Here is a 12,223-nt window from a genome sequence, read left to right on the forward strand (position 1 = left end):
GGGACAATTATGCAAAATATGCAACCCATTCCCTGATACAAGGCAAGTCTGCCACAACAAATTCAGTGATGACTTTGATACTCCGCATTGCTATACCGGAGCGCAGCTCTATACGTGTTTCTTTTTGCGCTATATTGAGTAGCACGGACAATATCCATCATGGAGCAATATTGTAACGGAGCAAAATATGGAGCGACTTCCTCGCTTGTAGGAAGATCGCGAGAGGCAGATTATGGGTGACGCATGGGCGCGGTTCGCCGCAACCGCCGAAGGCAGACCTCTGCTTATGCAGTGCTTTGTGTCTATATATGATATCAGTAGACGCACTCGCCGTATCCCTTATTGTTGGCGTCATCGCTGAACAGGCGTGGCGCGTTACTCAGGCATCATCTTGAAGAGATCGTCGCCACAGAACACGTCTTGCGCGGCACACCGCTTTTCTTGTCACGCTTTCGCCACGCCCACTTTCTCCGCTTCCCTCCTTGCGCTCTCTTTGTTATCGTCATTTTTCCTCCCAGGATGCGATTCGTGTTCGCTCTCTCATCATTCGCTGTGCTCTTTTGCTCGGTGACCACGAAGGACGCCTAGGGACAGCGTCACTCAACCCGCGAACGGGCGCCAAAGTGCTGCACCTTAAGATATATTACGGCAGAACACATCTCACGACGACTGTCGACAGTGAAGCGAATATCAGTCGAGGAATGTAGCGACAGAGAACATTCCTGAAGCCATGTTTTTTGACACGTGTAGTGGTGATAATGAGATCTCTATTGCTTCGAATATATGACACATAGTCGGATATTGTCCCACTATGTTTTGGCAGTAACTTGCCAAGGTCGCACATGAACACGGAGGATTGAAGGCGCCTGTATGACGCTGACACTGTGACGATGAGATGACAATGAAGGAATGATAGCGACGGAACAACAAAGGCATATAACGACATTGAGATGCCGAGTTTGGAAATACGACAATAGTATAAGCAGAAAAGCTTGACTATGACAGCATGAGGACAATTATACGATGATGACTCTATCACAGCGATGACGTGATGATTACTCTTTGACAAGCGGAAGGAGCGGGAACGATGAGGGTGACACAACCAAGACGGCATGATGACGAAGGCATGACAATGGATGCGTAATAGCGTCTGTGTGACGACGACTAAAGATGACGATGGGATGTCAACGGCGGCATTATCACGATTGAATGGGGACAGCATGATTGCGACATAATGACGGGCAAGGAATGACGTTGACACATCGACGGAGGTAGTATGATGAGGACGGCATGTCGATAATTGGATGATGATACTGAATTGATGACGACGATGAAGTGACAGCGTGACGACGATGGCACGACGACAAATGTATCACGACCACAGCATGACTAAAGCCGAATGTCGAAATTAAAACGACGAAGACCACTACTGCATTCCGTTGACGGTATGGCAACGAATGCATGACGACGACTCCATGACGACGACTCCATGACGATGATGCAGTGACGATGGCATGAAAACGGCATGACGCCAATGGCAAGACGACGAGCGTATATTGACAAAAGAGTTTTGATGACTGCCTCTCGACACCGTTATGGCGATGATGGCGAGACGACGACAGCATAACGAGAGCCGTAGGTCGAATGTAGATTGACGATGCATTACGACGATGTTCTCACAATGGAACCATGGTAGCGATTTCCTGAAGATGACGGCAGGACAAGGCCAGTATAATCGCAATAGAATGGCGACAGCATACGAGTGCAATACAATGACGAAGAAAGATTGACGTTTATGGAGCGTGGAAGGCGGTATGACGGTGATGGCATGGTGAAATTGGGTTGACGTTACTGAAGTGATGACAATAATAAAACAGCAGCGTGACGAAGATGGCGTGTCACGAAGATGGCGTGATTACGACGGGATCATGACGACATTCGGATGACGGAGCAGAGAGCACGTCACCATCCAATAGCCCAAGCTGCTAAACGATTGGAACCCTGGGTCTTAGTAGAAGGCGGGACGACGACAGCTTGGCGAAAGTGATATAACGAAGCTGAAATGACGACAGTTAAGGGACCACGACTGCATCATGACCAGAAGCACATACCTTGTGGACCAAGCCAGTGCATAACTTGGGCAACTTGGTCGGCGAAAGAAGATAGATAGATAGATAGATAGATAGATAGATAGATAGATAGATAGATAGATAGATAGATAGATAGATAGATAGATAGATGGATAGAGGGATAGATAGATAGATAGATAGATAGATAGATAGATAGATAGATAGATAGATAGATAGATAGATAGATAGATAGATAGATAGATAGATAGATAGATAGATAGATAGACTTTAAAAGGCGCAATTAGGCAAAGAATGCTGTTTGAATTAAAACTGGACGCGTTAGGTATCCTGCAAAGAAGGCGTTGTTTACCAGAGGACACAATAGTATGGTGGACACTAGAAAGGCCAAAAAGGCTTACATGCGTGATAAATGCTGGGTTTTCGGATACAAGCCTGGGCTTTCGCTGCCCACGAGATCAGGCCTCGAGTTTTTCGTAATGGCCTGCGTTTTCTTGGAGCTCCGCTGCTTTAATAACCTTACATTCAGTAGACATGCAGAGATCCCAAGCTTTTTCCGAGAACTTCATTTCCGGGCTTCGACCGCCTCGGCTAATAAATAATACGGAACTGCACAGGCGTGCTAATATCGGGCTGCGCTATCCTTACTGATTTTTCATAGAGGTGTAGATACAGAAATGCAAGTCCTAAATGCAATGATCTCATGGAGGCACAGTGAAATAGCGTGTGAGGCAGCCGCATAAGCCTCCAAGTTTGTACAATGTGTCTTCTTATGCTGCGAGAACTGTCTTTTGATATGTTTTTCTGTCGCATGAAATAAGCTAGTTAATTGTTAATGTGTTTTTTTTATCATATGGCACGGATACTGTATATCCCTGCATTTCTTACTTTCTGCCTGCTCAAAAGGGCTGGCCTTCATTTTTGTGATTCTTATTTTACAGAATTACAGTCATAGCTGCGGGCGCAGTGCGAGACATGGGAAGGCCCGAACACTCTGGCATGACCATCAGGATCTCAATAAGGAAGACACTCGGCAGGTACATATTTTTCCCCGACTACCTTTCCAGGCCGGTCGTGGCAGCGTTTCACGATCTCGTGTCGACTGGCCACCATTATGTACCAAGATTCTCGAAGAACTTCAACGTAAGACACGTTCATATGGTGAGTATTCATATGACCTGAATGCTTGTTTTTAAAACTGAAAACTTCAGCAGCTGCTATGATAATAGGTAGTTTCCTTTAGACAGAATAGCCCAATTTCCCCGCTGCATTTGAGGTATTACAAAGGACCATACAATTTGCGTAACTTTTTTGGAATGTTGATATTTGATAAATTATTGCAATCCGAAACGTGTGTTTTTCACGAAACTATTTAGAGCATGTTTGAACTACAATCAACATATGGCGGTACGAGTAGTAGGAAAGAAGCAATGGCATCAGCACCGCTAGAGTTCGCAAATGTGATTTTTGTGCCTAAAATAACAAATCATGTCTGATTTGGAACTTGAGAAAACATGGGTTGGCTCATTAGCAATGGTGGCTCACGGTAAATATAGAAATAGGGCACCGCAGAGTGACGTGGGTTGGGCCTCTTTGGAAGTAAAATAAACACATTGTCAAGGCAGTGATAAAGAAAGACTGATAGAATACATGAAAATGAAAGGGTGACTACTCTGGAGAAATAGCTGCGCCAAAGCCACGGACACGTAATAAGAGAAGAGATTAAGAAAGTTAGCAACCAAGTGGAGTGAAACTGTAAATGGAAATAGAGGCACGGAGTCCTGAAGAAAAAAAATTGTGAACAATTCCACTCTGCAAAGGTGGCTGCCCAGCGAAGCTGTTTTTCCCACGACACGGACGTGACACATTATTTTCAACAAATGAAAGAACTAAATTTTGGTCTCCATGGCTGGTCATCGTGACGAAAGGTACACACACTCAATTTTTCATTTTGATTGCTGCTCTTTATTTTGTATGCGCGATGAAAAATAATTTAAGCACTGTTCGCTTAACTTTGCTGGGGGCTTGTAGCAGCTTGCTTACGGGGCTATGAGCGAGCGAGGGACAAAGAAACTTGATTAGGAATGCCTGCAACACAATTAGGCTTCCCCGGTAACAGAGGCGCCATCGTTACGCGGCCACGACGTCTTCCCGGCGTGTGGCGCCTCTGCCCCGCCTGCGGCCGCACTACTCCCTTCGGTCGACCGCACCTGCCCCTCTTTTGGGGTTGCAGCCTCCCTCCAGTTTCGCTCGGTCGTTGCCTTTTGAGGGCCGCCGAGATCTGCTGGAGGGCTTGGGCTTGGACCTCATGATCGTTGCACCTCGTTGCGGCCTCGATCCACGGTGGGATGGTTGTCATCGCTGTAGATTCGAGAGGATTCTTGCAACAGTCCCAAAGGAGGTGAGTTGCAGTGGTTGTTTCCTTTCGGCACACACAACAGAGGTCAGTCACACCAACACTCGGATACACGTGCGTAATCAGCACCGGGGTAAATAACCATACCGTATGAAGTTGTCGATATAACACCGCTTTTTCACGGGTCAAGCCCGGATGAGGTGGCGGCATAGTTCTTATCTCTAGTCTGTCCCACTTCACAATTTTGTTGTAGAAGGTCAGTCTCTGCTTGGTTTCCACCACCAAGATGGGTTGACCGCAGTAGCAGCGGCATGGTTGGTTAGTCCTCGCGCCGCTGTGTTCGCCGTCTCGTTGTGGTTTTCGTGGCCGCTATCCGACACATCGCTGCCCATGTGCGCCGAAAACCCCTTTATCACGACGCACCGATTTTCACTCGTGAGATCGACAGCACGCAACACAGGTGAGGCTTCACCAGACACCCTTCCTCTGGCGTAATTTCTCACTGCCGTCCTGGAATCACGGAGCACAACGGTGCACTCGGAGTCGGCGATGGCCAGGGCAATGGCCACCTCTTTGGTTCTATGCGCCCCCGAATCTGCACACTCGCCGCAGTTCTCGTTTCACCAGTCGATGCCCCTACCACTGCTGCGGCGAACGCCTTTCTGTCATCTGGATACTCTGTCGCGCCCACAAACACGGCAGTGCGTCTTTGGAATGGAGATCGATGAGCGCCTTGACCCTCGCTGCCCACCGCTCTTTGTGGAACGCAGAGTTCATGTTGCTTGGCACCGAACATATCTGTAACCGTCTGATAATTGCGTTTGGGACATTAGCTCCTGTATGTTCCGGTCCCCCTACATTTGGTCCCAGGCATAGGTCACGCAGCACTTGTCGACCCGTTCTTGTTCCCGATAGCCGCGTGACCTGGGCGGTCCTATGCGCCTCGGTGATTTCTTCCAGGGCGCATTGCACTTCCAGGGCCAGGAACTTGTCGGTGCTTGTGCAGTCGAGAAGTCTGAGTGCTGTCTTGTACGGCTTGCGTATGAGTGCATTGAACTTATTTATCTCGCACTGCCTGCAGTTGTGGAAAATAGCAAGGTATGCAATGTGGCTTATAGCGAAGTATTCCACTAGCCCAGTGAGGCTTTCTTCCTTCATGCCTGCTGTTCTTTGTGACACCCTCTTGATGAAGCGAATGACCGTGCTGACATTGGCCGCGAGATGGTGGGCCGTCTTACCGTTCACTTGTTTGCGCTCAATCAGCATCCCCAGCACTCAGATTTTCTCAACATCTGGGATCGTGTGACCGCCGCTCGTCTTGGCCTTTATTGTCTCTTGCTTCCTCGCAGGTTGGTTGCCTTTCGTCTTCCTAGCTGCTTCCGAACAGTTCCCAACAGTTCATACTTGCATGGGGAGCAGACAAGCCTAGACCCGTCCAGCTGCTCTTCGGTAGCGTCAACCGCCTCTTGCAAGGTGCTCTCGATGTGTTCATCACTTCCCCCTGGAACCCAGAACGTTATGTCGTCGATATAGATGGTTTATCGGACCCCCGCGACTTGCGAGAGCCGCTCGGCCGTGCCTATCATTACAAGGTGGAAAAGTAATGGCAAGATGACCGAGCCCTGGGGGGTCCCGACACTGCCGAGCTTCTTCTTTTGGAGCCGCAGGTCACCGGCGATGATCTCGGTGGTCCACTCCGTCAAAAATCCTTGATGCACGCCTATGTTCTCTTGCCCGTGATTAGCCGTCAGACCTGGGCCATAGTGGCAGTGTCCTACTTTATCCAAAGCGGTCTGCAGGTCCAAACCCAAGATGGCTCACTCGTCTTTCGTGGTGGTAGTATCATTGAGGGCTTCATTTTCCAGTTGGATCATGGCGTCCTGAGTTCCCAGCTTGTTTCGGAAACCGATGAAGGTGTTTGGGTAAAGCCCCGAATTTTCCAGGTACCTCTGCCACCTGTACAGGAGTACATGCTCCAACGCTTTGCCCACACGGGACGCAAGCGAGATCAGCTGGAGGTTCTCAATGTTTGGTGGCTTGCCCGGCTTGGGAAGCAAGATGGTCTTGGCTGCTTTCCACTGCCGGGGTAGCGACGCGGGTCGCAAGGAAATGTGGAAGCATGCCGTGAAGTTCTCGATGGCCGCTTCGCTAAGATTTTTCAGCGCTCTGTTTCTAACGCGGTCGGGAACAGCGGCGCACTTGCTGTTGAGAAAGCGCAAGGTAACCCTTACTTCCATACTTCAATGTCTCGATCTAGCCACTTGTTTGCTTCGCTTTGGTAGTACTTGTCATGGAGGCGTTTCTTCACTTCGTCTCCCCCGTGCTCGGTTAGCGTCCTGTGGACGATCTTGGCCAGGTTGTGGTGCTGGTAAGATTTAGTCGTGGTCGTATCCTAAAGATGTCGCAGTAACTTGACACCGTGCACCTGGCCGTCCGCTGCGTTCCGAACAACATCCAATTGCTGAGTGCATAGCGCTGTGCTTTGGGGCTCAATTTCGCGGTTGAGTTCGGCGACCGTCTTGCGTAGCTTTCTGTTTGTCCGCTGCACCTTCCACCTCGACAGGATGGACTGCTTGGGCACGATGAGGTGGGCCAGGCGGCCGTCTACCCTGTGGACTCGCTCGTCCGTCTCCTCTTCCTTGGTGGCCTCTTCTACCTTGTTTACAATCTCGGTGAACCACTCCTCAATGTCTGTAATTACGTTCTGCTCCGGGGGTAACAACTCACGAAACGTGCCCCAATTCGAATGTATGTTTCCGAAAGTTTCTGCCGACTTCTTCGTTGCCACCGAGCGGGACAGCGACTTCCACAATGTAATGATCGCTGCCGAACTCGTGCTTCGTGTATCGCCATTCAAAGTCCACCGTAACGCTGCCGTTACCCCAGACGAAAGTTAGATCGTGCGATGCGTCTCAGATTGATCGAGTTCCCTATTCTTGTAGGGTACGCTGGGTAGCTGACTAGATTTAGTCGCAAGTCGGTAGCATCTTGCATCAAGTCCCTGCCCTTTGCCAATGTTTTGGGGTAACCGCAGGCTTAATTTGGTGGCTTAAGGTCCCCACAGATTACCAGCCTGCTGTCGGGCCCCGCGTTCTTGCACTCTTTGTGTAACAGTGCTTTGAATTTCTGCTTTCCATGTGATGGGCTACTGTGCACGCTTATCAGAAAAGTGCTTCCCTTCTGCTTTTTCCCGGTAACCACCTCTACCACGGCGTGCTCAATAGTGCTTTTGACCAACAAGTCGCGCTCGACGTACGTGATTCCTTTTCGCACCAAGGGGCAAATTCCCTTGCCGTTACTGCCGGCCGCCGGAGGCTTGGTGGGCAGGTTTGGGAGCGGTAACATGAGAGCTTGACCTCTTCATTGAGGCTCTCTTGCAAAATGATGATATCGGGCTTTCTTGATACTTGCTCCAAGTGTTGCCCAAGTACAGCCTTTGTCTCAGCAAAAGCGTTGCTATTCCAATGCCAGACCAGGAGGCCTTCCACTGTTGTTGTGTTTGAGGTGGTTCATGCCCTATCCATGTTTGCTGAAAGTTATCCATTTGCGTCGCCAAATTCTGTACTGTCGTAGCCAATTGCTGGAACGTCTGTTGAATTGCTATTAAACGGTCAGTGATTGTCTTGGTGAACGTCGCGCGAATACACTCTTCAAAGCGGTTGAGCCTATCTTCAAGGTTGTCTACCCTATAGCTGAATCTACGCTCTTTGAGATTTTCAATTGCCCTTCTCTTGGGTGCCGGACCCCCCGCGGCCGCGTTCTCTGTCCTCGAGTTCACCGCTACTTCTCGTTTATTCTCGGTCATTGCCATCTGTTGTGGTGGTGGCGATAATTTTTGTGCTTTCTGCTGCTGTAGCTAGACGGCCAGCATCCTCTTAATCTCTGCCAATTTCTCACTGATCTTGTTGACTGTCGCCTTTAGTTCAATGTTCTTCCGCAACGCTTCAATTGCTTCTGTAAGCGCCTTCATCGCCTGACATTTGTCTTGAAATTTCATTCCGCCATATTGTCGGTGACTGCTGCAGCTGTCGCTGCTGCTGTTGCTGCTGCTCTCTCTTGGCTACTCCCGGCTTTACTGCGTCTGCCGAGGCGACTCTGTCTTTGGATTTGGATTGGCGGCGGCGGCTCATGCTTCTGTTTCGGCTTTCGCTGTTCTCCAAGCGCAAGCGTGACTCATGGCGACCAGCTGTTCCACTCGCTCATCTGACATCAGCAATGGTGGAAACTCTCTGCGCGCAAGATGTTGCTGTACGCGCTGTTCCACCATCTTGCGCACCCACTGCCTTCTGGTTACTACGTAGGGAGTTTTATATTTGTTGGGCATTTTCTACTGGCCGTTAGGTGTTGTCCCCTACAGAGCTTGCATTTAGGGTTACACTCGTGGCCATCGACAGCATTGTTGGCCCCACAGTCGAAGCAGACTTTCAGAATTTGGGTTAGGACAAACATCTCTTGTGTGGCCTACTTTGCCGCACTGTATGCAGACATCGATATGATTGCGGTAGAGACTGGACCTTGATAACACACTGCCGTAACATACATAATTTCGAACGTTCTGGCCTTCAAAAACTACTATTACGGTAGGCAAATTGCCAATTCGTGATGCCGCTCCGGCTAATGGATTTCTTCTACGCACCGCAATGATAATCTGGCGTAGGTTGGGGCAGAAGGTATCCGTCGCACCGTCTTCCTTCAAAACCCTCGCCGCCGCCATGATGGCCGACTCAACAATCCCTGTCTGCATTCTTGCGATGTGTAGGCCTCCCCGTGGTCTCGCAATCACTTTCGTGCCTTCTCTTGGCAGCACGTCTGGCATCCTAGCTGCCCTTGTCGTCGATGCGATCACTTTTCTGTTGAAGTGGTCTCTCGGTTTAGGCCTGACTGACGACTGGCGGAGCCCTCGCTCACAGGGGGCAGTTATGCGCTGGCTGACTTGCCACCCGCCCATCCCATTGTGGAACTCCTCCGGAGAAATCTCTGCCCCTTGCACCGCGACGCACGTCTGACCGTGGCCAGGACTCGACGTCGTCGGAGACGTGGCCCTCTCCATCTCAGACGCCATGTCGCATGGTTTCGCACCGGGATCACGCTCAATCCCGGCGGCCGTGGAGCAATCCTAAGCTGAGGTCACCACCACACCAACGCCGGCGATCATGTTCCAGAAAATGGCAAAATGCTTGTCTTACACCGAAAATTGGGTTTTAGGCGATTCATAGCACCTTCACAAATACACTGGTAACAACAAAACTGCGATTTGAGCCACAAGGCTCTGCCAAATCGGTCATTGAATACGGATGCAAGTGCCAGCGTTCAACTAGAGAATCATGAGCCATTTCATTTATTGCTTGCTTACGGGCGTGATGTGATAACGTGAAGCATCAAGCGATCCTCCACAATCTCCAAGACACAAACTGCGAAATCCGAACCTACCAATACGTACACGATTTTCTCAACGATTGCATGGCTACGGTGGTATCAGCAACATCCGAAGCGACAAGTTCGAAATGCCCAACCAAAGAACTCCACAAGGTTCTGCCATTTCACCTTTTTGTTCTAACTCGCCATGATTAGGCTCACACAGCAACTCGATGACACCTAAGGTTTAAGTCATGCAATATACGCCGACGATATAACGTTATGGGCAAAAGCGTCCACAACCGGCCAACAGCAAACTACCCTCCAAGAAGGAATCGATTAGGTAGAACAGTATCTCTCAACACGCGGTTTCCAGACCACACCTAAAATATCACAGCTGCCTATACTCAAGGCAAGGACCCCAGGAAGACCACAGGAGAACCAGCCTACGTCGCCCTAGATCCGAACGTCAGACTCAATGGAATTGATATCCCTCAAGCTGGCTCCCTCAGCGTCCTTTACCTCACAATACATAAATATGGTTCTGTTACAGCTACACTTCCGAAGCTTCAGGAGAGCCTAACACAAGTAACCCATCTCACTCGCTGTATAACCACCCAAAAAAGAGGACTTAAAGAGCATGAAACCATCCAATTAATCCAAGCACTCCTTATAAGACGGATCACATATGGTGCACCGTATCTACTCCTCAAGAAAGCTGAAATTTAAAAACTCAACATGGTCATCAGAAAAGCACACTAGGACTTCCCACTACCACCTCAACCACGACACTCGTCAAACTTGACCTCCATAACAACTGGGAAGTAAATAGTGAAACGCGCAGAGCCAGCCATCTGGAACCCCTTAAACTGACTCAAACAGACACAGCAGTACTTCGCAAACTCACATACAGGGAGAAATTCACAGCAGACTCGGACAAGAAAGCCCCATCGCCGCCACTTTTTCGTGACTCTATCTCAGTCGCACAACTCCTGGCAAGATGCATGCAACGTACCACAAAAACAGAAAACAATGAAGAGTTAGAGCTTTCAGCAGAAATACTCAAAGAGCCCCAACACGAGATATACAGATGCGGCAAAATACTCATGTAGAAAAGCATAGGCACTTACCGTGATCAACAATCAAGGGAAAGAGCTTGTCACTGCCACCATACCTGCCAGAAATCCAGAAATGGTGGAGGAAGAAGCCATCGTCTTCGGCATCGCCGCATAGAAAGACGCCGCAACCATCTTGAGCGACCCGCAAAGGATATGCAGAAACCTACGAAAAGGCAGAATTTCTGCCGCAGTAGTGAAGATTCTAAAAGTAGTAACAAGAAGCCAAGCACTACCCTTCACCTCTCACGCTTGCCGTCCTGGTATTGCATGATGTTCGGGATCGGCCCACACGTCTGTGGTGTGCGGACATCAGTCTGCTGGAAACTAGCCATATAGAGCTTCGCTGCAAAAAGATCCCGCGAATATGCTATGGCAAGGAAGAAATCAGGAGGGAACATTTCCACGGTGACACAAACGGCAGTGGCTTGCTATTTGATGGACAAGCTGGCTGCGTAATGATATGCTTAGGCACATATTCGGCACACCAGCATCTGTTTGCTGCAGCAAAAGTCTGGATGGAACACAGTGGATTGTGTTGGAATGCTGAGATGTTCAACCAGACAGAACGGCTGGGAATGTCCATCATTCATAAGCACTAATATTTAAAGCTGATGGACCCTCCGAGGTTGCTAAGTGGCTATGTTGTTAGGCTGCTGAGCAGAAGATCACGGGATCGAATTACCCTATCGCTCATCGCCCTAACTGAAATGCGGCCAGGGTGGCCGCAGTTCAATGGGGGCGGAATGCGAGAACGCCCGTGTACTTAGATTTAGGTGCACGTAAAAGAGCCCCAGGTGATGGAAATTTCTGCAGTCTTATACTACGGTGTGCCTCATAATCAGAAAATGGATTTGCCACGTAAAACCCCATAAATGTTTTAAGGCCGATGGGAGCCCTAGCATGTCGGCAATCTGGATAACGCGATTAGAGTGTCCGTATAAAAAATCTGCGATGAGGTGGAGTAGACATTGTTGCATTCATGTGCAAGGCTACGGTACAGACATAGACAAAAATCAAGATTTCAAAGGGTTTAATAAAAGTAACTATATCAAAGTGGTCAAGTAACTATTTATTGTCGCCCACGTTCAAAGAGGACAACATTAAGGAGAAGACATCAGGGACCATCAGAATGATATGGAGGAGCGCGCGGTTGTTACGCCACTATCCCGTACACTTGGTTACAGAGGGAAGGAAATTTGCCTATTTATTCAATGTTTTTTTTTTCAATCTATAATAAACAATTCTAGGAGAGGACTATTTCTGCACACAAAAAAAAAACGTTTTGTGCAGCTTTATTAGACACAGAA

General features: G+C 49.0%; 1 protein-coding gene across 1 annotated transcript in view; it reads left to right on the forward strand.

The window, feature by feature from the left end:
* Positions 1–12,223, forward strand: part of LOC139056983 (uncharacterized) — a 160,610-nt gene that overhangs the window by 110,188 nt on the left and 38,199 nt on the right. Inside the window, exon 7 of the mRNA XM_070534768.1 lies at positions 3,029–3,248. Coding sequence (XP_070390869.1) covers positions 3,029–3,248 — 220 coding nt within the window. The remainder of the gene's footprint in view (positions 1–3,028; positions 3,249–12,223) is intronic.

Source organism: Dermacentor albipictus, chromosome 3, assembly GCF_038994185.2.
Source record: "Dermacentor albipictus isolate Rhodes 1998 colony chromosome 3, USDA_Dalb.pri_finalv2, whole genome shotgun sequence".
In the NCBI taxonomy this organism is placed as follows: domain Eukaryota; kingdom Metazoa; phylum Arthropoda; class Arachnida; order Ixodida; family Ixodidae; genus Dermacentor; species Dermacentor albipictus.